The sequence below is a fragment of the Nanorana parkeri genome, unplaced genomic scaffold, assembly GCF_000935625.1.
Source record: "Nanorana parkeri isolate BGI_ZX_2015 unplaced genomic scaffold, ASM93562v1 scaffold62, whole genome shotgun sequence".
Classification (NCBI taxonomy): Eukaryota; Metazoa; Chordata; class Amphibia; order Anura; family Dicroglossidae; genus Nanorana; species Nanorana parkeri.
The window spans coordinates 2,292,139-2,318,108 of NW_017306330.1; the positions used below are offsets into that span (position 1 = coordinate 2,292,139).

The 25,970-nt window shown below is 41.0% G+C and overlaps 1 protein-coding gene across 1 annotated transcript in view; it reads left to right on the plus strand.

The window, feature by feature from the left end:
• The first annotated feature begins 913 nt into the window (after positions 1 to 913).
• RIPK2 (receptor interacting serine/threonine kinase 2) overlaps positions 914 to 25,970 on the plus strand; it is a 28,951-nt gene continuing 3,894 nt past the window's right edge. Inside the window, exons 1-10 of the mRNA XM_018576271.1 lie at positions 914 to 1,277; positions 8,067 to 8,220; positions 10,542 to 10,697; positions 13,168 to 13,319; positions 16,071 to 16,120; positions 18,099 to 18,260; positions 18,384 to 18,463; positions 19,950 to 20,015; positions 23,366 to 23,474; positions 25,336 to 25,404. Coding sequence (XP_018431773.1) covers positions 1,033 to 1,277; positions 8,067 to 8,220; positions 10,542 to 10,697; positions 13,168 to 13,319; positions 16,071 to 16,120; positions 18,099 to 18,260; positions 18,384 to 18,463; positions 19,950 to 20,015; positions 23,366 to 23,474; positions 25,336 to 25,404 — 1,243 coding nt within the window. The 5' untranslated portion in view covers positions 914 to 1,032. The remainder of the gene's footprint in view (positions 1,278 to 8,066; positions 8,221 to 10,541; positions 10,698 to 13,167; positions 13,320 to 16,070; positions 16,121 to 18,098; positions 18,261 to 18,383; positions 18,464 to 19,949; positions 20,016 to 23,365; positions 23,475 to 25,335; positions 25,405 to 25,970) is intronic.

A 25,970-nucleotide genomic window follows, 5' to 3' on the forward strand; every position in this document is an offset into this window, starting at 1 on the left:
ACTTCATCAGGGGTCTGGCTAGATGGCTTTATTGTCTATATTGCTTTTTTTGTCTTTGTGTAGATATTTTCTATGCCTCATTTGTTTGAAGGCTCATATATGTGACTCACTTATATATGCTTCAATTTATTAGATATGTATGATTATTAGCTCGGCACAATATTGTTTTTCATACTTTATAACACACACAGGGACCATCGGGAACAAAAGTAGCCACCCTCCAGAAGAAAGGACAGTGTCAGCACCAATTCAGAGATGATTTGAGGATCTACAGCCGAGTGATACACAAAAAAGATACGTTTTTGTTAATAGTTAGGGTACTTGAATGCATTTTTAAGATTTAAAGTCTGAGTTTAGTGTTAATACTTTATTTGCAATGTTATAAAACTAACAGTCGCTTTAATAAGGCCTCAAGTGACTAACTACTAGTAGTTCTGGCCTGGAGCAATTAAAAACTTCACAGACAAGCCCAACAAACTTTTTCAAACTGATTCAGCAGCCTTGCCTAATCTGGGAATTCCACAGTTTTGTAGTTCACAAACAAATGTGAACTTGAATACATGAAAACTTCTGCGCAGAGCAGTGACAGGGGAATACCTGAAGAGCCGGTGACATCACTGCTCACACAATACTATGTTCATTTCCTGAAGGCAGGATAACACTACCTTGGTTATTGTAATCATGTAAAGCTCAGGAAAGGAGCTATTTATATCTGTTACAGAAATATAACTGATAATTTAAACCAGTAACAGATCTTTTTTTTCTTATATTATTTTTAGTCTTCTTTCCCTTTATCGTTTACTTGTGAGATCCGTGACATGTGGGTCGTAAAACAGGAACTGCTGGATGTCTGATTTTTCTCCTTTCAGTTTCACTAGTTAATGACTGGATTGTTCAGAGGGCTGGAGGGGGAAGTGTGGCTTTTACTTCATCCAGGAAGAATTTTTTTTTCTCATAGCCGGAGTTACACTGTTTGAACACGCTGGATTATCACAATTCTCCGTACTTGGGATAAGAGTGTCGACTCATAAAATGAGCAGCAGTGCGAGCAGTCAGGAGTCTGGGTGTTGCTCCCCTGCGCGTTACCAACAGGAGAACTTGTACCACCAGACCGCCAATATCAGCAGCAACCTTCAACTCATCCCCTACACCAAACTAACAGGTCTAAAGTTTATTAACAAGGGAGCTTATGGAACTGTACACAAGGCCTTCCATGCCGACTGGAGAGTACCGGTAGCTGTAAAGTTCTTCCCAAAAGAGCGCCATCTAGTGGAAAGGTGGGTGTCACTTATTATGAATTTGCATAGAGATTAAACTGGCTACATAGCTAACATTGAGAAGTCTGGATTGGAAGGGAAATCTACTAACATAATAAACGTTGGCAGAGATTTACAGATTATCCGGTTATGTGCAATTCATCACATTTTTGTGTTATTATTGTGAGTTTCAGCACCGCAATGGCTGAAGGGTGGAAGTAGTTTCCTTGAAGTTGTGGGAAAGTTTTATAGACTTTGGGGTAATGTACAGCATTGAGAACCTCTGTCAGGTAGGATTGTGGTAATGAAGGAGAGGTGCTGGAATGTTATGTATACTTCTGTTGGTGGTATTTATTTTGATAGTCTGTACGCATCTGTCTAATCCTAAGGAGCTCTCAAGGCAGTCCTCAATGAATCAGAAGAAAGACAGGTAGGGGATGAAAGTGCCACTCCACTGAACAAACATTATACCAGTTGGTTTAAATAGCTGTCTTTACTGAACCTAAGTGGCTCTTTTTTTCCCTCACCCTTCTACCTTATTGGGTAGATTTCATCTCAGTTCCTGCCCCAGAGAAAGGTGTCTCTGGAATAGGAAGTACTGGGAAATGTCTTCAATGGGGACAAGGACAGAAACAAAAACATGTAGGGGCTGATTTAACCACTATCTACTCTCCACAGGACACTGCCATGTTCATATGCCATTTATAAAATGCAGAACGCAGTGTGGAGCCTATGGCGTCTTTGGAGCCTAAGGTCAATCTGTGAACTCAGTAACATTGCCGGTTAAAGTCATGCAACAAATGTCCTTCTTCTCCTGACGATTTCCCTCATTCATTATAAGGATGGGGCTTCACTTTCTTCAGAGTTTTAGAAGTGAGTAAAGGCCTGGTTGTTTGTCTGAGACAGGTTTTGTGATCCCATACAAGTCTATGCCTAACCCTTTTGCTGCCAGCGCCATATGCCTTATGCCAGGCTGTGGGAACCTGTAAACAGGCAGTCTGTTTACCTGTTTAAAACTGACTGTAGCTTTATCCTGGAAGCGACTTTTCAGCCGCCAGATTGCTTCCAAGGGTTAGTAAACGGAGCACCTGACTATTCACTGTCCTTCAGACTAGTGATGGACCGAGCAGGCCTGAATTCGGTTTCAACTCGAACTTTAGAACATCAAAAACGTTTGAATTCAAACTCCAACTCAATGCAAGTCAATGCAATGCAAGTGGGGGTAGAACTTTCAGAAACAATTGGTCCTTTAAGAGGGCTTATATGGAAGTTATTGGCCATAAAAAAAGTATCGGGGTCCGGGTACTGCACAAAGGGAACAGGAATCAATTAAATAAAAAAAAGTTTTTAAAGGAGCAGTGATTTTTACATCTCTTAAAAGGTAAGAAAAGAAATGAAAAATTATTTTAAATATCATGCCTGGGGGGTCCCCTTAAACTGCCTGTGAAGTGGGGGATCTGTACAACGTATAGAACCGGCTGCAGCAAAAAGTGACATTACAAAAAAAATAAAAATTACATTTCAATTGCCTGTAACTGCCTCTCCTTGTTGGCCTTTCCGACATAATGCTTATTGCAACAGACTGCAATAATCGAATGTTATAATTGACTACTATAATAGACCAGTATGACTGACTGCTATAGTACAGAACGCTGTATAGAACTCTGATATCGAATGCTGATATCGAACGCTGATATCGAACGCTGATATCGGACTCTGATATCGAACTCTGATATCGGACTCTGATATCGAACTCTGATATCGAGCGCTGTATAGATCTTTGCTATTGAACTCTGATAGAACACTGTCTTAGTTTATCTCCAGCAACACACTACGTAGGGCTGTGGTGTAAGCAGCCTTATATAGTGCGCTGCTGGGACTTAGCAGTGAGGCATGATTGGGCAAAGTCATCAGAGTACTGAGTACATCTGAGTACATCTTACAGAGTACTGGGGTCAGGTGCAAGCCTTTAACCAATTAGGGCTTCACAAGGCACATTGCCTTGTGGGGTGTTCAGTGGTCAAACAGACCACTGTACACCCTTATAGTTCATGTGCTCAGCGAACACACGGACAAACGATGTTCGAGTCGAACCTTCGTTCAACTCGAACATCCAGCCCAACACTACCCCCCCAATACCTTTTGGGGGGTGGGCTGTGGCCAGTGGGAGTAGAAAATACACTGGCATCAGTGGTCACTGGGAGTAAAGAATCCCCCAGGCTCGGTGGTTAGTGGCAGTTAAAAATGCCTAGTGTTTGTAGTTATTAGCAGGAGGAAATAATTCCCCATTGATACCAACCATTCCCCATTGATACCAACCATTGTTGGTCCAACCATTGTTGGTAAGGAATAGCACCCTGTCATTGGTGTCATTGAAGGAATAATGCTCAGTCATTGGTGTCAGTGAAAAAATAGTTCCCCATCATTGCTGTCAGTCGGAGGAATAAGTGACCCATCGTTGGTGTCAGTGGAAAGAATAGTGCCCCTAGGGCAAAGGGCCACAGTTCGTTGACCGCTTCTCAATAATATCGCCTTTGTTTCTCCCCCAGGAGGTTCCATTAAAGTTTATGTAGGGCGGGGTAGAGGAGCCCTCAAGTTTTTTATTCTAAGGATTACCGGAAACATCCCCTCTATGTTATGAAGATGATGTGAGGGGGAAGTGTTCGGTAGTTAAGGGAGAACTAATCGGGGCTAATAACACTGCTTATTAGCCCTTTATAATTTAGTGCAGCAGAGGTAGAGGTGACAGCTCTCCTTAACAAAGGGAATCTGTCAAAAAGAACACTGTTTCAGATGGACTGCCATTTTGTGGTTCCTTGCCCACATACCAGTTCCAACGCAGCAACATCACTTACAGTGAAGCTGTATAGTCAGCTTCATTGCCCAGAATTTGTTTTCAGCTTATGAGAGCATCTGTCATCAGTTTCGGCAGCTTCTGAACCCAAAGCAAGGGCAACGTAACACATAACAGCTGTGGGTAATAAAGGCTTTTACACATACACAAATCCTCAATTATCCATCTTTGGTAACCTGTTGCCTAGCAACATGGCATCAGCATCTCCACAAAGATCAGCCGCTGACATTTAACAAAAAAAAACAAGAAGAAGAAGGAGGAAAAAGATGACACCGCCAAGAATGACACAGAGTAACTGGTGGAGGCACTGCGGGGGACCTATAGCAATTTCCATGCTAAATAGATATTTTTTGTACGTATTATTATATTTATGTGTGTATGCATTTATATAATTCTTTCACCCCAGAGACAAATAATAAGCATAACAGGAAACTTGGCCTGAGCCATGTTATCAGGTCAAGACTGTGCGGTGGAGTAACTAATTGTGACTGTAAAAGGCGGAAGTGATGACACAATCGATGGTGTGTGACTAGGCCTTACACTCAGTACAGCTGTGTAACAATAACCACAAACTGGTTGGTCATTCTTGTGAATTTGCTGCATTACATTTGAATTTCAACATATACCACTGTATGATAAACCAGTCTGTTGAAATAAACTTGAACATAGCTAAAAGAAACTGTTCAGATACGAATGGTCAGACTTTGTATGATCCCATTTCACCTGATCTGTAAATTACAATTTAGTGCACACCAGTTTATGTCCCCATGACAGCCAGTAGGGCAGTGCTGTTTAGTATCTGCTCATTTATGCTACATGGAATTTTACTGGAACTCCTATAATGTTGATGTGATTCTGCCAGCATACACATCTGGACATGATACACTGACTATTGCATGACTGTTCATACAGTGCTACAGTATCTTACCTTATGTGACCACCGGGGCTGTATTAATAACTGCCCTTATGGGCCAGTACAGAGGGGGCAACACCAAATCATAAAATGTACAATTTCTACAATTTATTTGATGGATAATAAAATTTTCCTGTTTTCTTTTCTCTCATCTAGCCATCTCTAACAGATATTGCTAAATTCAAAGAAATAAACTGCAGGGAGAAAAGGGTGCAGGGGTGTTGAGAGGTATCAGAAGGCTCTTTATAGATCATGAATTTAAAAAAACAATCGGTCCTTTTGTTTGGTGGTCTGCACTGATACAAAGTACCTGTGGCTAGAAAGCCGACGGCATGCTGCTCCCAAGAGAGTATTCTAGCATTTTTCAGGTGAAACACCACTAAGAAAATACAACTCTAAGGCCTTATAAAACAAGGATTGTACATAGAACAATATCGGACCTCTGAAAAGTACAAGCATGCATATGTACTCAGTACTTGGTTTGGACCCCTTTTGCAGCACTTACTGCAATGACTTTTGCACGATATTCTAATTATTCGAGTTTCACCTGTATCTTTATTCGATCATCTTCTTCCTTACTGTACTTTTCAGCTGTCCCTCCAGCGCTGGTGCGGGTCTCCGATCCATCGCTGACTCCTCTGTCCTCCTCTTCTCTGATGTCCCACGGAGTCTGTGCATGCTGCTCCATAGACTTACCTTGTGTCTCTCCTCGTCTCCCGGCCGAACATCTGAACTGCCCATGCTCCAACCCCGAGATCCTTTGCGGCCACCCGATACTCTTCAGATGTTTGGACGGGAGCGCGCGGCGAAGACACAGGTAAGTTTAAACCTGTTTCAAAAGGTTTTTTTTTTTAAGTTTTTGCATATGTCTACTGCTTGCTAGCAGTAAATATATGCAAAAAAACGTGAGGGTTTAATAACCCTTTAAATTAGCTTTTATATCAATAAGGATAATTTGACCCTTTTTTTTATTTATTGAAAACAGTTTTTCTAGCTGTTTCTGTTACATTCTTTTTGTCTTTCATTGAAGTCAAAGTAATTTGTCATATGCCTATAATGCTGATCTCCCAGGCATCACCTCTATTCTTATTCACTTCCTCATCTCTTTGAAGGGGGAACTCCGATATCTCTTCTGAGTATTGACGGTTTTGAACAGATTATCGCCTTACTTTGCATACATGATTCAACAGACATGTGCCTTGCTTTGTGAAATCCATTGTGTTATTAACATTGTTATAAACGATGCGGGCTAAATTATGCAATTTTAATCTCTTGCTGCTGAAAGATTTAAAGTTGAATTTTCGGGAGATATAAAAGACAAATTAATGCAGCCCTGTAATCATTAATACATCATTAAATCTATTTTTTAAACACAAGCAGTATAAGTACCTGAATCTGACCAGGTATCAGCCTCTTGTAAGCCCAGTACAGCAGAGCTAGAGTGTGAAAAGTACAAGTACAGTACAAGAAGCCAACCAGTTCATGCACTGATAAGAAGCATGCTGATAGGAGGAGAAAGCAAATTGATAGAGAGATGTGCTCAGCCGCTCATCACTGCGCTGCATTTACCTTCACTGTCAAGAGGTTGGGTTGGGTACCTGAATTCAGAGGAAGTGGGTTGAATGATGCTGGATTTGAAACTGAGGACATCTAGCAGCAGAACAAAACTGCAGGGGAAATCTCTGCAATGAGAATGAATATTGCAGCACTAAATGGTTTTATTTTATTGTTTAATGGGCTTTTCATTTTTCATTTGTCATTTTTGGCGGGAGTTCTCCTTTAACCATTTACGGTTACTCAACTCATTTGGCTAGAGCAAGGGTGGGCAATTAATTTTCTCAAGGGGGCTCATGAGACACTGGGACTGTGTGGGGGCTGAACCAATAGGCTGAACATAATTGTGCTCAATGAGAGCACTGTACTACGCAACGCACCTACAGTGCATTACAGTGTTGCAGGTGCATTGCTATAGATTTGAATGGCACCCCAAATGCACCTCCCGGCCGTCCAGCAGTCCAAGCAACCAATGACTGCAGAACAGGAGGACCCCTGAGATCAATGGGTGCTAGGACCACCCAGAAGTCCCAGCAACCAATGACTGCAGAAGAGGAGGACCCCTGACATCAATGGCTGCTAGGACCACCGAGCAGTCCCAGTAACCAATGATTGCAGAAGAGGAGAACCCCTGACATCAATGGCTGCTAGGACCACCGAGCAGTCCCAGTAACCAATGACTGCAGAAGAGGAGGATTTCTGACATCAATGGCTGCTAGGACCACCCAGCAGTCCCAGCAACCGATGAATGCAGAGGAGAAGGAACCCTGACATCATTGGTTTCTAGGATGCCAGTGGTCCTAGCAACCAATGACTAAAGAGGAACATGGTCCGGACAGGGACTGATCACCTACTTGTGGTTGGCTATGGCTTGCAGTGGAGCGCCGGCCTCCACTGTCAACCAGCCATAACCGAGCACAGGTTGGCAATCCTTCAGTGTCCAGACAGGGACAGACAAAGGGCCGTTTAGTGCCCACAGGTCGTAAAACGCCCAACACTGGGCTAGAGCTACGCAGGAGATTTTTATTGGCTAATTCATACTAATAACATTTCTAGAGTGTAACTTAGAAATCGAGATTGTGGTCTTTTGGAGGGCTCTTTGGCTTGTGTGCCTGTTATACACGGATTTCTGCTGATTATTCCTACTTTGGTGTCCATACTGACTCGATTTACCCTATTTATGGATAGCCGAGTGATAAGATTGTGCAATACACATTTTTATATGTTATTTTAGATGTGTTGTTTCAGATGTTTAATAAATTATATGGATTTTATGAAATTATAGTTGCATTGTCAGTATGATGATGGGATCTCCCTAAATGGGACATGTGGTTACTAATGTGATATATTATAGGAGACCCACCATTGGGATTTATATACCATTAATATTACTGTGATTAGAACCCTCCTACCCTGTGTGTATATGTCTAAATGTCCTTTTTATGCTTTGAAATGTTTTATTTTATTGATATGTGGATGTTTCGTACAGTGACAGAAACAAGATCTTCAAAGAAGCAGACATTTTGCACAAAGCCAGGTTTAGCTATATCCTGCCAATCCTGGGAATTTGTTATGAGGAGGAAAATATTGGCATTGTGACAGAATACATGACCAATGGATCACTCAACCAGCTGTTACATGAGGTACGCACATCCTGTCCTGTAGATCAAACACAGCTATTGTCTTAACTTGCTTTGGATCCAAACTGGGAAGAAGTGGAATAAAAGGGCTGTACTTGCAAGGTTTGTCCTATTGGTGTGGCTGGCCAATTGGAATGTGAAAGAGTTGGTATAGGTGATCTGACTACCAGACAGACAGTTTCTACATTCCAAAAGGATCTCCACTGACTCCTTGGTTTGTGGTGCAGCATTGTAAATTGCCGTGCCACGCTCCATCTTATATTTCAGATACATCTTTTTTCAGTTGGGTTAAGGTAACAGTATAGAAATAGCCAACACATTTTGGGTGCTCATAAAGATACTCCCTTCATTAGGGCTTACTAAGGGAGAACATATATCAGGAGTGTAATGGCTTGAAATTGCATAATGTCTTGTCCAGTGTGTTAGAATGCATAGAGCTCTTCAGCAGCTCATTTGGGTTGCTGCAGAGCAAGGAAATTCCTATGCTCCTTGGCTCCATCTAGTGGCGGGAATGCCGTGCCAATAGCATTTGCCTTATAAATCATCCACTATATGTTATGTTTTCTTGCTGTGGACAATAAATAAACATAAATAAAAACATGTGGAGCTTCTGGTTATTCATGGGCTTTGACCCATCCTGAAACTAGACCTAACAACTCACTGACTCACCAATGGCAACAATTGGGCTTCACTCTTTGGTCTTTAATTGGTCTCTATGTAGTGAATTTGCTAAACTGCTGGAAAGAGGGTTAGAGGCACAGGATACCCAAAAAGTAGCAACATATCCCAGGCCTTCTTATATCAGCAACAAAAATGGATGGTGGCTCTAATCTCTGTAGTAAGAGTCTTCCAGTAGTAACAAAGTTGATGGTGGCCCTAATGTTGCAGTAACATCCTCCCAGTTGCAAAATAATTCTTTAAAGGAGAACTATGGGGTCAGTGTTTTTCCCCATAGTTCTCCTTGGGGTAACGGGAGGACACAAACTAGCGTCATCCCGTCACCCTAAGCTCAGTATACCGCAAGCTACAGCTCGCGGTATACTGAGACGCCGCACTTGGAGCGGATCCCGACGTAGATGACGGGATCCGCCCAGCTGCGTGAGTGACAGCTGGCTCTGCCTATCTAGAGGCAGAGCCAGCTGTACCCACCCCCTCCCCGTCCGTTCCGACAGTCAGCGCTGGCAGGTCGGAGCGGGGAGAGGGGAATCCAGCCCCTCCCCCTGTCACGGCAGAGGGCCGTGACAGGATCGAGAGGTGAGGGAACCCGGTATGTGTTCCATCACCTCCCGATCTACTGAGCCGACCTGTGACAGTCTCATTGTCACAGGTCGGCTTAGAACTATGAGGTGAGTGGAAATCACTCATCTCATAGTTCTCCTTTAAGTGCAGCTATTGGTTGCCCTAATATTTTAATAGCAGAGTCCCAATGGTACCTAACTGGACCCAAGAACACACCTCCTCATAATGACATGGACCCTTCTAGAAGGTGGCTCCAAAGATGTATCCTCTCCCCTCCCCTCAGCTTGCATCACCTGGAATAAAACCTTCAGTAGCCATGACCAATAAATATTTATATCTCAATACATTATTACGTTTCACGCTAACTACTGGAAACAACTCAACAGCAGCAGGCAGAAAAATATTCATAACACAATACATTCGGGGGGGATTAACTAAACCTATATGCAGGCTCTGTCCGTGTAGTGTGTTCACTGCACGAGCAGAGAGAGGCCTTTGAGTTGTTACGGAATATGAACTGTCTGCCAGGTTACTGACGGACTGTTCATGTTCTGTACCCTAGGTCCAGTCTGGTGGGCTTCTGCAGTAGTTTTCTACACTGAAAACTGCTGTCATCGCTTTGTTAATTAAGCATGGGACATGCACAAGTTTCTATTGCACTCTGAAATAGAATTTGGGGTGGGTGATAGACCTGAAACAGGTCTATGTGCTTTGTTAATGTTGCGCATGCCACTCATGCCAGTTTCCTGCACCATTATAATGATGCAGGAAGCTTTGTTAATTTCTCCCATTGTTACTTATCTCACTAGAGGGGGGCAACTTAACAACAGCAGACAGGGGAACCTAGCAAACACAGAAAACAAAGCTCAGACAGGCGATAGTCTAACTGCAAACAGCATTACATTTGGTTAAGAACCCTCCAGCTTAATGCAGGGTCCCTACAGCTCATCTCCACTCTGTCCAAAACTAACATATTTGGTGACTGGAATTCAGCTCTAACATTCAATGCATAGCTGTAAGACAGTATAGTTGGTGGTGATTGTATTGTTTTGTATTATAATAATAATTATTATTATTATTTTCAGGAAAACCCATCACCGGAGATTGTATGGCCGCTAAGGTTTCGGATTCTATATGAGATTGCATTAGGAGTAAATTTTCTACACAATATGACTCCCCCATTGCTGCACCATGACTTAAAGACACCAAATATCTTGCTAGACAGTGAATTCCATGTAAAGGTAAGGTCACTGGGTCAAACCGTGCAGGACCCTATTCACACTGAAAATACTATTTATCCACTTCATGGCCCAAAGGTGGAGGGAGACTTAACAGCTCATGTGCCCCAAATGGAAAAGTATTAATAGAACAAGGTGACCTTAGCTCAGAGAAAGGACGTTTGGGGCTATTTAAAAGGTACTATCGATGGTTTCTGGAACTGGCTGTTTTACACTAATTGAGAGACCTTTATTTCTGGTCTATTGTTACAATAGATTTTAAACATAATGCAAAGGGAAATAGCCAATAGGAATCTAGCTATGCATTCCTAGGGTGGTTTTTATTTTTCTGACTTATGTCTGACAATGTCAGACAAAAAAGGTTTACTCTGCTCGGGAGAAAGTGTTTCTCTCCCAGGCGGCCGGGAGCCGCTATCTAATAGCAGGAGACTCCCTGGCGACCCCTGGCAAATCGTCATTCGACCCCCGAAGGGGTCCCGACTCACAGGTTGAGAACCGCTGCTCTAGAGCCTTGGTTCTTAACTGGTGGGTTGTGACCCAAAAGTGGGTTGTTACCCCGTGTTCAGTGGGTCACTGCATGCCTTCCACTTTTCTAGGTGAGAGGCTCTTCAGCCTTCCCCTAGCACAGCACTGTCAGTTCTTGCACAGAGTAGCCATTCAAAATATGCTGCCCGGTGCCGAGTGTCAGCTTGAGGTATAGTGGGCTGAGGGTATGGCTGCGAGAGTGCTCCATCCATACGTGCATTGCTTACAGCTCCATTGAATGTCCTGCAGAGGTGCCTGGACCAGAACGATGTCACCTTCTGGCTCCTGACACCTCTACAAGGTGTGCAAGTGAGCTGTACAAGTGGATGCATATATGAATAGAGCTCCATCACAGCACAGCAACCCACACTGGACCCCAGGCTGAGTAATCACTCCAGGTCTCATAAGGTAGGGAGACTGGGTGGATTTAAAAAAAATAACATTTGATGGCCCTTTCACACTAGTACAGTGCGGTAATCACACAGTCCCGTGCTTTGCATTGCCATTCTTTTGATTGGCACCCCAAATGCATCTCCCACCCACAGTTCTATCGCCCACATCGGAACACGTTGTACCGCAATGCCATCCATTCTATTGCAGTGCGACTTGGGTCGTGACTTAATGACCAAGGACAAATGTGGGTCCTGAGGTTACACGGGCTAAGAACCACTGCTCTAGAGATACAGCAGATTTCATATGTTCTCCTGAAAGACAGCAGATTTAAGGCTAATTTTCAGACTCCTAGGGGACCAATAAGTGCTTTTAAAAATCAAAGACCCTCATTATTGTACAGGGAGATTTTACAACTTGTTAAATAATAAATAATTCTCCTTTATGGAGACGAGAGAAGAAAGAAACTTTCTATTTTGGTGTTATATATTTGATATCACAGCAGGTCATAATGCTGCAAACATTTTTTTAATTTTTGGATAGGACCCCTGCCAAATATTTCCTTTTAATTTCTGTCATGCAGACAGAAGAAAAAGTGAGAGAGGTGTGAGTGAGTGAGGGAAATGCCTTTTTAGACAGTGGTTACTGGAACAAATGTCCCCATTTCAGGATTTCCCATATAACTGTACTGATGACATCTCAAAATGTTTGACTTTTTCTAACTTTTAGTCCCAATGACAGTGGTCACTAGAACAAATAGGGTGACTCTCCCTTATAGGTACACAGATAGTTTAAAAGCTGCACAAAGGTATAACTCCTCCTAACCAATCTATCCAAAAATAAGAAAAAGGTTTGGCTTTAGATACACTTTATAGGTGGCAAGATATCTCATTGCCTGTTATTGGGGAAATCTTTCCCTTTTTGACAGCTTTTGTGAGACCAGAGTTCTCAAACATGTCCCCAAATATTTATTCTATAGCAATTTTCATAGGGAGGTGGTGGGACATTTTGTTACAGGTGTCAACACTGATTGACACTCCTTCCAAAGCCTGAAGGTGCCCACACACCTTCGCGGGAATCCCGCGATCGTACGATTATCGTAAGGTGTGGATGCCGTGCGACCTCTACTACTGTAAGGTCGCACGACTTTTATCTTACGAACATGTTCGAAAACCCGCCGAGAATCGGCAATCATCGCAAGTACCATCTCCCTGTCCAAGATACGATATGTTTTTTTAATTACCTTACAACCATCGCAAGACAAAAGTCTTGCGATGGTTGTAAGGTGTGTGCCCAGCCTAACACACCATAGGCAATTTACCACTGAAGGTGTATTCATTTCTGAGAGATGTCATTAGGTATTCATATCTACAATAAGTAGAGGCTCTAAGTTATTTTATTTGGCAACATCCAGTGAGGCAGCATCTCCATCAAAGACTGGACATATCATATAGACCAGTGAGTAGGTAAATGAAGAGTCGGCTTCAACTCTTGATAATAGATAATAGAACAATGGCCATTATACATATGTTGATTGTGCTTTGCTGTTTTGTTCTAGATTGCTGACTTTGGACTTTCAAAATGGCGCATGCTGTCACAGTCTTTCAGTGATCACACACCAGCTGGAGGAACTATTATATACATGCCCCCTGAAATGTATGAGCCCAACATCAATACCGGCAGAGGGAGTGTTAAGCACGATATGTATAGGTATGTCTATCAGCCTTTATAAAATACTGATTGCATTCTATGGGAGGTGGATGCAGGACCCCCCAAAGCTTTTGCATTAGAGGGAATAAAAGAGTACTATTCACAGTCTGATATTTTTAATGGTTTTTCAATTTGGTATGAAATATCAGTGTTAATTAAAGTGATATAAAACCCTATTTTTTTTTATATTTTATCCCTTTCTGCTGCAGGTGTCACTACTTACATTGCATGCAGCTTGTCTCACTGTTAAAGCTTTTTTTCCATCTTCTTTGGTTCACTCCCATGATCGCTGTCCCCACCTTCCCAGTTGCAGTTGGCTCTGTTTGCTTGTTAAGTCCCATGGAGACACCCATTCGTGCACGCTTCCAACATGCACAGGCAGCTGGAACAGGCTGGACTGGGTGCGCATGTGCGGTGGCACATAGCATCTTGGAATGTAGTCCCAAAAAGGGGGCGTTGGGGGGAATTTAAAAGGAGTAATGAGTGCGCGCTCCCAGCTGGAGGTTTGGGAAATCGGTGCACAGAAACCCAGAGGCTACGGTGAGGTTCCAATTGTATGTGTTTCTGAGCCTCAAAAGCATTTATTGTCAGCTGCATAACTGCTCCATACCAGTGTTTTTATGAGAAAAAATGTGAGGCTTTAGTTAATCTGGGAATCAATCATGACTGAAAGAATCTTCTGACTGGTGTTTAAAACATTGTGTTGAATGCTAAGAATATTCTTATGTCATTCCTGTGCATAGGTCTGCCTGTTGTCATATTTATTCATAAAATACCCCCTGACTTATTTCAGCTTTTCACATGGTAACAGAACACACAGTTAATTAATTTCTGTGTCCATTATTTCTTTGGGGTTTTTTTTTTTTGGATGTAGTCCTGAGATAACACCAGGGGAAAAGGAGAGTCTTGGCCTGTTTGGGGACTAATGTGAGCTAAAATGGACTGCTCAGCTTTATCTGCTCTGCACAGATACAGTATATGTTAAATCACACCAGACAATACATGTTCTGACGCTGGACCCTATTATTGTACTCTAGCTTGAAATTAAAGCTGAACTCCGGGCACAAAAATGTTTATTAAAATATATTCCTCAATAGACACGTATAGTATAAATCCACTATGTATGCACCAAATGCCTTTGCAGACCCAATATTGCCTTGTAAATTTAGGTGTGACATCATCATTGTGCTGTGACTAGACATGTAAGTTTTGTTTCATTCAGAATTAAAATTCGGAAAAATTTCTTTAATTTCGAATGCAAATGTATCTGAAATTTTGGATGCATCCAAATTCGAAGAAATCCGATTTTGTTCCCGAATTTCCAATTATAATGACCAGTATGGACAAAGATGACCAGTACGGACAAAGATGACCAGTACAGACTAAAATGACCAGTACGGACTAAGATGACCAGTATAGACCAAGATAATCGGTACGGACTAAGAGGACCATTACGGGAATGAGATGACCAGTGTGGACCAAAATGACCAGTATGGACTAAGATGACCAGTACGGACAAAGATCACCAGTACAGACTAAAATGACTAGTACAGACTAAAATGACCAGTACAGACTAAAATGACCAGTACAGACTAAAATGACCAGTACAGACTAAAATGACCAGTACAGACTAAAATGACCAGTACAGACTGAAATGACCAGTGCAGACTAAAATGACCACTGCAGACTAAAATGACCAGTGCAGACTAAAATGACCAGTGCAGACTAAAATGACCAGTTCAGACTAAAATGACCAGTACGGACTAAAATTACCAGTATGGACCAAGATGGCCGGTACGGAACAAGATGGCCGGTACGGAACAAGATGACCGGTACAGACTAAGAGGACCATTACGGAACAAGATGACCAGTATAGACTAAAATGACCAGTACACCCTAAGATGACCAGTACGAACTAAGAGGATAGTATGGACTAAGATGACCAGTACAGAATTAAAATGACCAAACTTAATTAGGCTCATGTTTAATTAAAGAACCCTATCCGAATTGATCCAAACCAAATATGCAAAATTTGAATCGATCCAAATTGAAAAAACAACAAATTAAAAATGTGAATTGACCCGAATTTTGACTAATGCACCAAATCAAATTTCAGATCTGAAATCCCCACCCCAAAAATGTGAATCAATCCCAAAGTAAATACATTTTTTAAGCCTTTACATGTCTAGCTGTGAAATAGCCTGTATTACGAGCTGAGCTGTGGGAGGGGCCCAGCAGGTTCTACCAGTGCAAGTTATCTGCAGAAAACTACAGGAGGGGGCAGATACAGGACCAGTCACCCTGCACCTGCAGAGAGAACAGCAGTGACTGGTATTTATTACAGGAAGCTCCTACACAAGGTTTCTGCACAGATCTAGAAGAAATACCCAAAGCACACCAAAATTGACTACAGAATACTCATGCCTCTTGTATTTAGACAATATTTTCTTGTCCTGGAGTTCAGCTTTAAGCTTTTACATATACTGTACATACACATTGGGCAAGAAGTTTAACCTAGTCTGTTGTAGTATATACCAGATGTTTTAATCCCAGATCAGTACCACTATAAGGTGTGGCAATTTCTTTAATGTAAGTATAGTGTAAATTTGCTACGTCAGGCCTCCTTCACCGTTTGCTGACACACCGCATGTGTGGGGTGTTAATTTGACACTTCTGTTGTAAACCAATAGGTTATGGTACATTCCATTGTTGTATCAACGGTAAAATGATAAATATTTGTTTTTCTTTCAGCTATGCTATTATCATGTGGGAAGTTCTGTCGAGGAAACAGCCGTATGAAGGTATTGTAATTATTTTGCCTTGCAGACGTCACAGAACACTTACTATGCAGAATTGTTAAAGCTGATTTATGAAAACTAAAGCTAAGGCATAATTCATATTTATAATTCTTTCATTCATTACTCCATTAATTGCACATGATAAAGAGAAGACTCCAAGGAATCCACACACCTAATATCGCACATAGTGGTAGAGAAAATTACAATGAAATGGCCCCTGTGAGGTATATCATTGTTTTGACACATATTTGCATTCCCATTACCCGTTGAACATTCTGTTAATTAAGCACCAGTTAAATATACAGGAATTGTAAAGAACATGACTGGTGCGGTGCTGCCCCCTTCTCACATTGATAGCTACACAAACCCCCTATCCATACAAAACTCTTGAAATACACATACATTGGAAGAGACAAATAACAATGTATTTCTTTGGCTTGATTTAATTATTGTAACACAATACAAATCCATTAACAACATAATAAAAATTGATAACATTAACAGAGTACAAAAGTGGGCCCCTTGAGTAGTGTACTGACAAATGATTCTAATAGAGAGCCAAATGTTATCATCCATAAAGCCAAAACAGCTCCCAATTGCCTCCTTAACACACAATCTACAACTTCAATTGCAGCATACAAAGTAAAGACAGTCCAATAGAATCCAGCAAGTGTTTCTTGGTAAAAAATATTATATAGTAGACCTCTCAGAAGCACCTTGATGTGCTTATTCATAATGAGTTAGGCTGTTAGTGGGAAATGCATCAAGGCACTTCCATTATGGCTGCTGTATATTATTTTTACTAATAAACACTTGCTGGATTGCAATAGTCCTTCAGTATTGGACTGCCTTTACTTTACATAATCTGTGGCCCAGGAGGGTGCTAAAGAAGGTGCATTGTGACCTATACATCATAACACAGTTTGCTTATTATAAGAATGGAAAAAGTTGTGGGCAATGTTAAAGGTCTGGTGACAGTTAAAGTGACACTAAACTCAGTAATTAAATCTTAAAAATGCATTCAAGTACCTTAACTATTAACAAAAATGTACCTTATTTGTGTATTACTCAGCTGTAGATGATCATCTTTTAAAGTAACATTAAACTCTACCCCCCCTCCCTTCCCAATCCTGCTGTAGGGACTTACCTTACGTGATGCCTCTTGATCAGATCATCTTCTTCTTTCCAGTAGTTTCCAGCAGTCCCTGCAGTGCTGGTGCAGTTCTCTGATCCAGCGCAGACTCCTCCGGTCCCACTGTGTCTTTCCAACGTTCATGCTCACGGCTGCGTGCATTGACTTCTATTGAGTCTCTTTCTCTTCTTCCCTTCTTCCCGCCGATGATCTCCACTGCGCATGCGCCCCCAGATCTTAAGCATGGCAGTTCGAGGAAGCTGGAAGCTGCAGCCGGGAGCAGAGGTAAGTATTTACCTATTTGGTAACTTTTTATTTAAAAAAATGTTTTTGCATATATCTAGTGCTTGCTAGCAGTAGATATGTTGAAAAAAAAATAAGACTTTAATTCTACTTTAATTGGACACTGTCCTTCCTTCTGGAGGGTGGCTATTTTTGTTCCCCATTGTCCCTGTATGTGTTGTAAAGTAGCCACTGCTGCAAGCTTGCTCCCGTGATGAACTATAATCTCAGTACAAATTAGTAAACTAAACCTGAGATTGTAGTCCATCACAGAAGTAAGCTTAGATCGGTTGCTACTTTACAACACCCACAGGGACCATGGGGAACAAGAGTAGCCACCCTCCCGAAGGAAAGATGATTTGTGGATATACAGCTGAGTGATACACAAATAAGGTCTGGTATTGCTAATAGTTAAAGAACTTGAATGCATTTTTAAGATTTAACTCCTGAGTTTAGTGTCACTTTAAGAGAGGTATTTAATCTACCATATGGTCACAGTATGGAAATGAGAAGAGAAGGACACTTTCAGTTTTATTAAGAAAATGTTCACTGCAATTATTTTATCAGGTGCCACAAACCCAATGCAAATCATGTTCAGTGTGGCAAAGGGTAATCGTCCAGACTTAACTGAGGAGAGCCTTCCTGCAAACATGCCTCATCGGGATGTGTTTATATCATTAATGCAGAGCGGCTGGGCCTGCGAACCCAATGACAGACCGGCTTTCCTGAGTAAGTAGGATGGGTACAAAAGCCAACAAAGCTAATTTTCACTGGCTGCTATGGGGTTGGGGTGGTTGTGCAGTTAGAGTACAGTTAGCAATAATTATAATTCTGTTATGTTTTTGTCACTAGAATGTTTGTTGGACCTTGAGCCTCTGATCAGAAGTTATGATGATGTTTCAATGCTGGAAGGAATACTGCACATAAAGAGAGTAAGTAGCATGTGTCTCTATGTGTCTGCACTTATATTTAGATACCAGCTATCCCATAGTGCGGCCTTGGACAACAGCTGAAAAAAAGCAAATTTGTGAAGTGGAAACTAAAGACACTTTTCCATGGTCCAACCCAGAACTCTGTATACATATTTTGTTAATATAGTTTTTCCATATACAGTATTTTTTTCTAGTTTTTCCAATTTGAAATTGCCTTATGTTATGTTACCTTAAAATGTATTTAAAGTCAAGAACAAAAATGCATTATACTGCAGCTTACCAGTCCTTAGATGTGAAGGCTGCATTAGTTTTCTTTTTCAGGTTTTTTTCTTTCTGACGTTAACAAACTTCCTTACACCTCTCCCCCCACGACGGGTGGGTGTTTTAAAACATCCCTTCATTTAAATTGCATACAGCTGGCTATGGCTGTTCCATACAAGTGTTTGGGTGGCTATAGAGCCACCTGATCACTTGTATGATTCTGGGTAGTGTGCCCCTCCTCTGCAGGCGGCTATTCCAGGCCCCGCAGTCCTGCGTGCAGGCCTGAGACTGGCATGGCGGGTCTCTTTTGCTGGAACGGAGGGAGATCAGCACACTTTTACCTGCTGATCTCCCTCCGATCACTGGACCCGGAAGTGATGTGTATTATCACTTCCGGTTTTAAGCTGTAATTTCTCTGCTTCATCAGCTTCTTTGGGGTCCCTAGGTGACATTAGGGGTCTAATTAATCCCCTGATGTTTCCATAAAGGGGACCTTTCACTGTATTTTTGCTATCACAGAGGGGTCTTGTTAGCCCCCTTTGTGATAGCAATAGTAAAGTGCAAAAAAAAAAGTATAATAATTATAATCACACATAAAAAAAAACTTACTAAAAAAATTATTTTTATTTTAAGTCCCCGCCCCCACATACAATAGTAAACATGCGTTGGGTGTGCTTATGTGTGAAAATGACAATTGCGGCACACATGTTACATATCATTGTTGGAGTGCAAGCAACAATTCTAGGACCATCAATCACTGTTAACACTAAATAGATGAGCCTTAAAAGTACTTAAAATATCACATATTGGCAATTTTGGGTATGATAGCTTTTTGCGATTTCGTGGGCGCACACAATTTTAAGGCTTGACATGTTTAGTATCTATTTACCCAACGTGACCCCATCTTTTATATCTTACCCAAAAATTGGGCAGTAATAAATGTTTAATAACATAAAATAGGGAGAAGCTCTATCTCTACCAAAAAAACTCTAAAAAATGAATTTTGGTATGGCACTGCATGAATAAATTAGGCGCTGAATAAATGTCCACAATGCTTAATTTCTAAAAAATGGCCAGGACAGGAACGGGGTTTAACACCCCAGTCTTCAAATGGTTAAATATGCACTATGTATTGTGTAGTAAATATTGGTATTATAGAAGCACTATGTTTATTTTATTATTTTATGCCATGGTGCTTGTAAATAATTGATCAAATATTTTTTAGGCAAGAGGGAACATTCCACCAGACTGGAGAACCTCTTCAAATATTTCTGTATCTCATATGCTAACTGTAAGTTATGTCTCTGGATACATTTACCACCATCAGTTGCACTTTATTTTGTATTTACCTAGGCTATGAATACAGTATGAGGCTTTTCCATTATCATAAGGCAGCACTCACACAAAAGGACATTTTCCAGACTGAGTGCTCCAAATTAAAAATTAATCTGCATTCCTTCCTGACATGCAAAGTATATAGTTGTACAATCATAAATCAATGGAATCAAAATCATTTTTTGTATTTGATGAACATCTAATGTACACCTGTCTGTGCATCAGCATGGGGACAAGGTGCTTTTCCAGGGAGGTTCCGAATGCCAAGGGCATGTGGCCTGGTATGGCACAGGGAGGGGGGGGGGCGTTCGCTCGTCCCCCCCCTTTTCTGCCCTGCCAGGCCAGTGCTCAGATTAAGGGTCCGGTTGCAAATTTTAGGGGGAATTCCTACCTAATGGGCCTGGTATGACTTTTGGGGGGAAACCCACACATTTTTTTTTCAACTTGGGGGGGTCCCTCCTAACTTTCTAACTTTCCTATCAGACCTGAAGTCTATCAGACCTGGGTATGAATAGGGAGGGGGACCGCACACTTTTTTTCAAATTCTGCTCACTACCTCTGAGGCAGCTAATAGAATAACCGAGCCGAATGCTGCTCAGCAGCATTCGGCTATTCACTCACTGCTGTTCAGCTCCTATCAGAATAGTGGCGAACAGCAGTGAATGAACTGCTGGATGTTCGGCTCAGCCGATCCAGATGTTGGATCGACTAAGTCGAACATGTTCTTCACTTCGGCTCAGTTGAACATGATGCGCATGTTCGGCTGACCCGAAGGGAGCCGAAGCCAGCTGATGTACAACTGAAATCAGCCGTACTCAGCTGAATTGAACAGCTGGGATGACGTTTGGCTCACTTTACTTCGGCTTGGTTATTCACCCGGCATCCTTCGGCAGCTTAGTGACTAACCCTCTTAGTGGTAATTCTCAAGTGCAATTAGGGCTTTCTGTGAATTCTGGCTGCAAGATCTGCAGATTCCTTGGCTGTTCGGATGTAGTCAGACACCGGTTACCTGCATTTAGGGACATATCATCTGTCCCTAACCACACACCTCAGATTCTGGCTGCAGGATTCCTCAGATTTCTAGGATTTGTACATAGCCCTAACTGCAGATGTGAATTGGCATCTTCCTAATTAGGGCTTTGAATGCACTTTTTTCCTTTTTGTATATTTGACCCTCTCTATTTGTCCTTTTGACCTTTGTCTCTGGGACAGAAAGTGTTGCAGTGGTCACCAGAACAAGAGGTAAGGGTGACTCTTCCAACAAGGACACTTGTCTACTGTCTAAGAGGGGACTTTCCCTCACTTTGGGAGATTTCCTCTCACTTCCTAGTTGTGTTTCTGGGACAGAAGGGCAATCTTCCCAACACGACATAGACAGCAAGGAAAAAAACTGACAGGGAATTTCACCCTTCCTTGCTCTATAATAAATTGAAAATGAAGGTATTGGCTGTAAACCTGTTAGAAGTGTAAACTTGTTTTTAAACTTATAGACTATGTAGACCAGGGTATAGTGAAGCAAAATACTTTGTGTAAAAATAGCTCTTTTATTTTCTCATTAAAAAAAAAAAAAGCAACACAGCAAAAAATTAATCTACAACTACCACGTTTTGAGTTTGGCTTCAAAGAGAGCTAGTATGGACTCAAATTGTGAACATTTTTTCAAATTATTAAAATACAAACGTTAGTTTTTGGGGTGGGACACCTTTTGCTATAATATGTTCGGGTTAACCCTGTGACCCAGTAGACTATGGCAGTACATACATGGTGGGGCTGATTAACAAAAACTAGAGTAGTTCCAGTGGCAACCAATCAGATCTTCCGCTTCATGTGTAAGATGAAACCTAAATGTCTGGTTGTCATAAACAACTGCTAAACATTTTCCAGTTTTCTTTGCTGTGATTTGTGCAAATAGCCTCAATATCCTTACAATTTGTATAGACTTGCTCAGTTTTAGAAAGGAGTATCAATGTTTTGTTACTTACATTATTTTTCTCTTATATAAATACACAGGGTAGCATGTCTGCTGCTTCTAATGTTATTTCCGATGCACCAAGTTCTACTGATGGTATGTATCTTTTTTTTTAGAATTAGTAATACTATTACTGGCATGTTACAATGACTCCTACTAGAATCACCAGTAAGTCATTCTTTTAATTCCTGAATTCTCTGACTGCCAGGCATTGCATACAAATCTGATTCCTTTTTGTTGGGTTTACATTCTGCTTTCAGCAGAATTGCACTGATGGTTCTTTGTGACTCCAGCCGAGCAATTTCCCTCAGCACTGACTTTGCTTTTTAGCTTGGGGTGGAAAACTAGAGGGGCTCCAGGCACTGACCAAAGGGAGATCTCTGCATCTTTTATTATATTGTGCTCTGTAGATTATAGATGGAGGTAAAAGCTTGCAATGGGACACATGGCTGGGGAAGACAGGATTTCAGTCACATACTATATCCTGATAGTGCCACACGGTCACATTGTGAAGCAGGTTCCAAAAGTGTTGGATGGGGTACTGGAGTCCACTGTAAGATTAACTAAGATTGCCAGGCTGCTCACATGTAACAAAAGAATGCCATAGTCTGCATACATGTTACAAAAGAATGTCAGAATACTTACATGTTAATGCACACCATTGTTCACTAATTGGCAGAGAAGATTTTTTGTAAATGGTCCAAGCTGCTTTAATTTCAAAACCATAACTAATTGTCCTGATCAAAAAACAGTTTGGTGCCTGAAATGTAAAGTAGAACCATAACCACAAATAAATAGCCACAGTATGTAAATATATAACATCATGGAATGTACTGTATATTCAGCAAGATCACCCGAGTGTTACTGTACCCGACTGTAGCATTAGAGGTCTGAGGAAAGTAGTGGCCACAGAGGGATTCAGATCTCTAAATTAACCAGCATTATACATGGGCCACACTGACCCTGAAAGCCTGGAATGGGACAATAAGGTGCACTTGGGAAGGGCGCTGTCGTCTAATGCCTCCCATGATGTCACCACTGGTAAGACCATCCCAGCTGTGCTAGATGTAGTGAAAGGTTTCAAGTGAAGCTACTAATGTAAGCTAATGTACTAATGTAAAACAGTTTTAATTATGTTCTAAAATGAGTATTAAAGGAACCTTATCACAATAACAATATCAAAGTTGTTGACTTGTTTTACAACCTATCAGTTCCGAAGATGTTGTCTGTAAACTCTGGCTTTGCTGCTTAGTGACTCACTGATCTGGAAAAAGTGTGCTTGTAGTCAAATTGAAAGTTCTGATTTGCATATTACTTTTGGGTCAATGACTTACTAGGTTGTGAAGCCAAATGATGAAGATATCAAACCTGGTTTTAAAAACTACCTGGTAATTGCAGCTTCCATATTTTATCATAGCACCTGCCCTTTTAGACATTCTGGAGATTGTAAGAACAGCAGGTATTTCAAATTAATATGAAATCATTTTAAATTTAAGAAAATTTACAACAGCAGATTATATGGAGAATTATACATTTATAAATGATAAATGTCAGACCCTGCCTATAATAATATCCAATATCAGCAACAATCCCATTGCCTCTTATATACCATATTCCTTCTTTCCCCTCTTCTTTGCAGTACCCATTCAGTATGTAACAAACTCATTTAAGTTTATAATTTGAAACATCTTTTATTTCATCCTTTATTCCTAGTCTTAGAAGAAACATGGCCGAATACCTCTGGGGCACACGGAACTCCAAAGTCCATCACCACATATCAACCTGGTAATAAACATTGTGGTGTCTGGTGTTCTTCTATCTGAATGCTGTTTTTTGTTAAGTCATTCCAGTTCCTTCCTTATCTCTTCTATTTTCTGTGGTAAACTACAAAAATCAATTAATCAATCTTTTGGACCAGCTACTTAGTTTTTGGACCATTTCTCTTCATGATTTCTACAGTTCTTCTATACTGACATCTTTGTAATCATGAGGGTTGGTTTCAGCATCCCCAATGACGCTAATAACCTTTCTGCCAATAAACTTGATGCTAAGGTTTTACTGTTTCTTGGATTACCTGTAATGTTTTTGGATGGGCAGTCAGTGACTATAATTACCTCAATAGACCTCTGTGTGTTTGTACAGCAAAAGCTCAATAATGGGTTCCTTTCTCTTCTCCATCTATAACTATAGTCCCGATTCCCATCTTTTTTCCATCTATACCTATGATCCTAATTCCCTGGTCATATCCAGCTATAACCATGGCCCTTGCTCCCTTCTCTTCTCCATCTATAACTATGGTCCTGCCTCCCTTCTCTTCTCCATCTATGAGTATGGTCCTGACTCCATTCTCATCTTCATCTATATTTGTGGTTCTGGCTCCCTTCTTTTCTGCACCTATAACCATGGCCCTAGCCCATTCTCTTCTCCATCTATGACTATGGTCCTGGCTCCCTTCTCTTCTCTGTCTATAATTACGGTCCTAACTCCCTTCTCCTCTCCATCTATGTCTATGGTGGTGGCTCCCTTCTCTTCTATATCTAAACCATGGCCCTAGCTCAATTCTCTTCTCCATCTATGACTATGGTCCTGGCTCCCTACTCTTCTCTATCTATAATCATGGCCCTGACTCCTTTCTCTTCTCCATCTCGAGTTGAACTCGATGGACTTGTGTCTTTTTTCAACCTGACTAACTATGTAAATCTGTAACTATGTTCCCAGTCAGATAAGTAGCTCATATTGATTGCGATATCACTTAGGTGTAGATGCTCTTCAAATGTGTCTCTCAGGTCTGGATATCTCCTTTTTAATACAATATGCTGCAATTTGCTGTCTCTTCTTTTACATCTACTTACTTCCTTAGACATCATCTGGATAAAACATGTTGCCATATCTGTCTGTCACCTCCTCTGAAATATGTCATCCCTATAACCAAGCTCCCCCACCTCTCTGCTTTATTATCTTATGGGATTCCACTCTCTCATTTAAAGGGAACCAGTAGTTAGAGAATAATTGAGGTTGCCATTGCTGACCTCCCTCTGAAAATGCTAATTGCAGGACTTCCTAATATGTTATTAAAGGTACAAGGTTTCAGGACCTTCTTTATGTCCATATCTTATGCATTATACAATTGCGAAAACGGTTCTAAAACCTGCATAGTTATATAAAAGAAAAAGAAGCAGTAAAATATTATATAACCAAGAACAGAATACAACTATTTTTTTTCTTGACATACTTGAATCCTCTTTAAATATAAAGTTTAGAAGGAAATTAAAATAAACATGAATAATGTATATTGTTTTTCTTGCAGACTTTGATAGGTCACAACCACCAACATATACACAAACAACTAACCCTTCTTCTGATACACGAGTAATTGGTATGTGCAAATGTATTTTTATTTCAATAGATTTCAATAGAGTATTAAGTGTATATGGTTTAAGACTCCATAAATGTATTCAGTACAATTGCTTAAAATATTTGTTCACATAATGTGGACTGACATACCTGGACTCCTTGGTGTAAAGTTGATTGGCTGGGATGAATTTTCCTGGTAGATTATGGTTGTTTTCCTCAGCTGGCACCTACAGCACTACTCCCTCCCTTCTTCATAGATACAAACATCCAAGATCACTTGATTGTAAAAATGGCCATTCATCATAATGATTTTTCCACAGACAAGTTGTGTATGCATGGCCTTCATCCATTCACCACTTAAAGTGTATGAAAACTCTACTAAGGGTTATTTACTCCCTTTTGGTCTGATCATACCATTGAAAGTGTGGGATACGAGTGAGCTAAGAAATAACTTCTCATAAGGCTTACAGTATATTGCTATATGCAGAGGCGTAACTAGAACCTTCAGGGCCCCGGTGCAAGAAACCATGAAGGCCCCCCCCCCCAAAAAAAAAATTAGATACATTTATTTTAAAAAACAAACAAAAA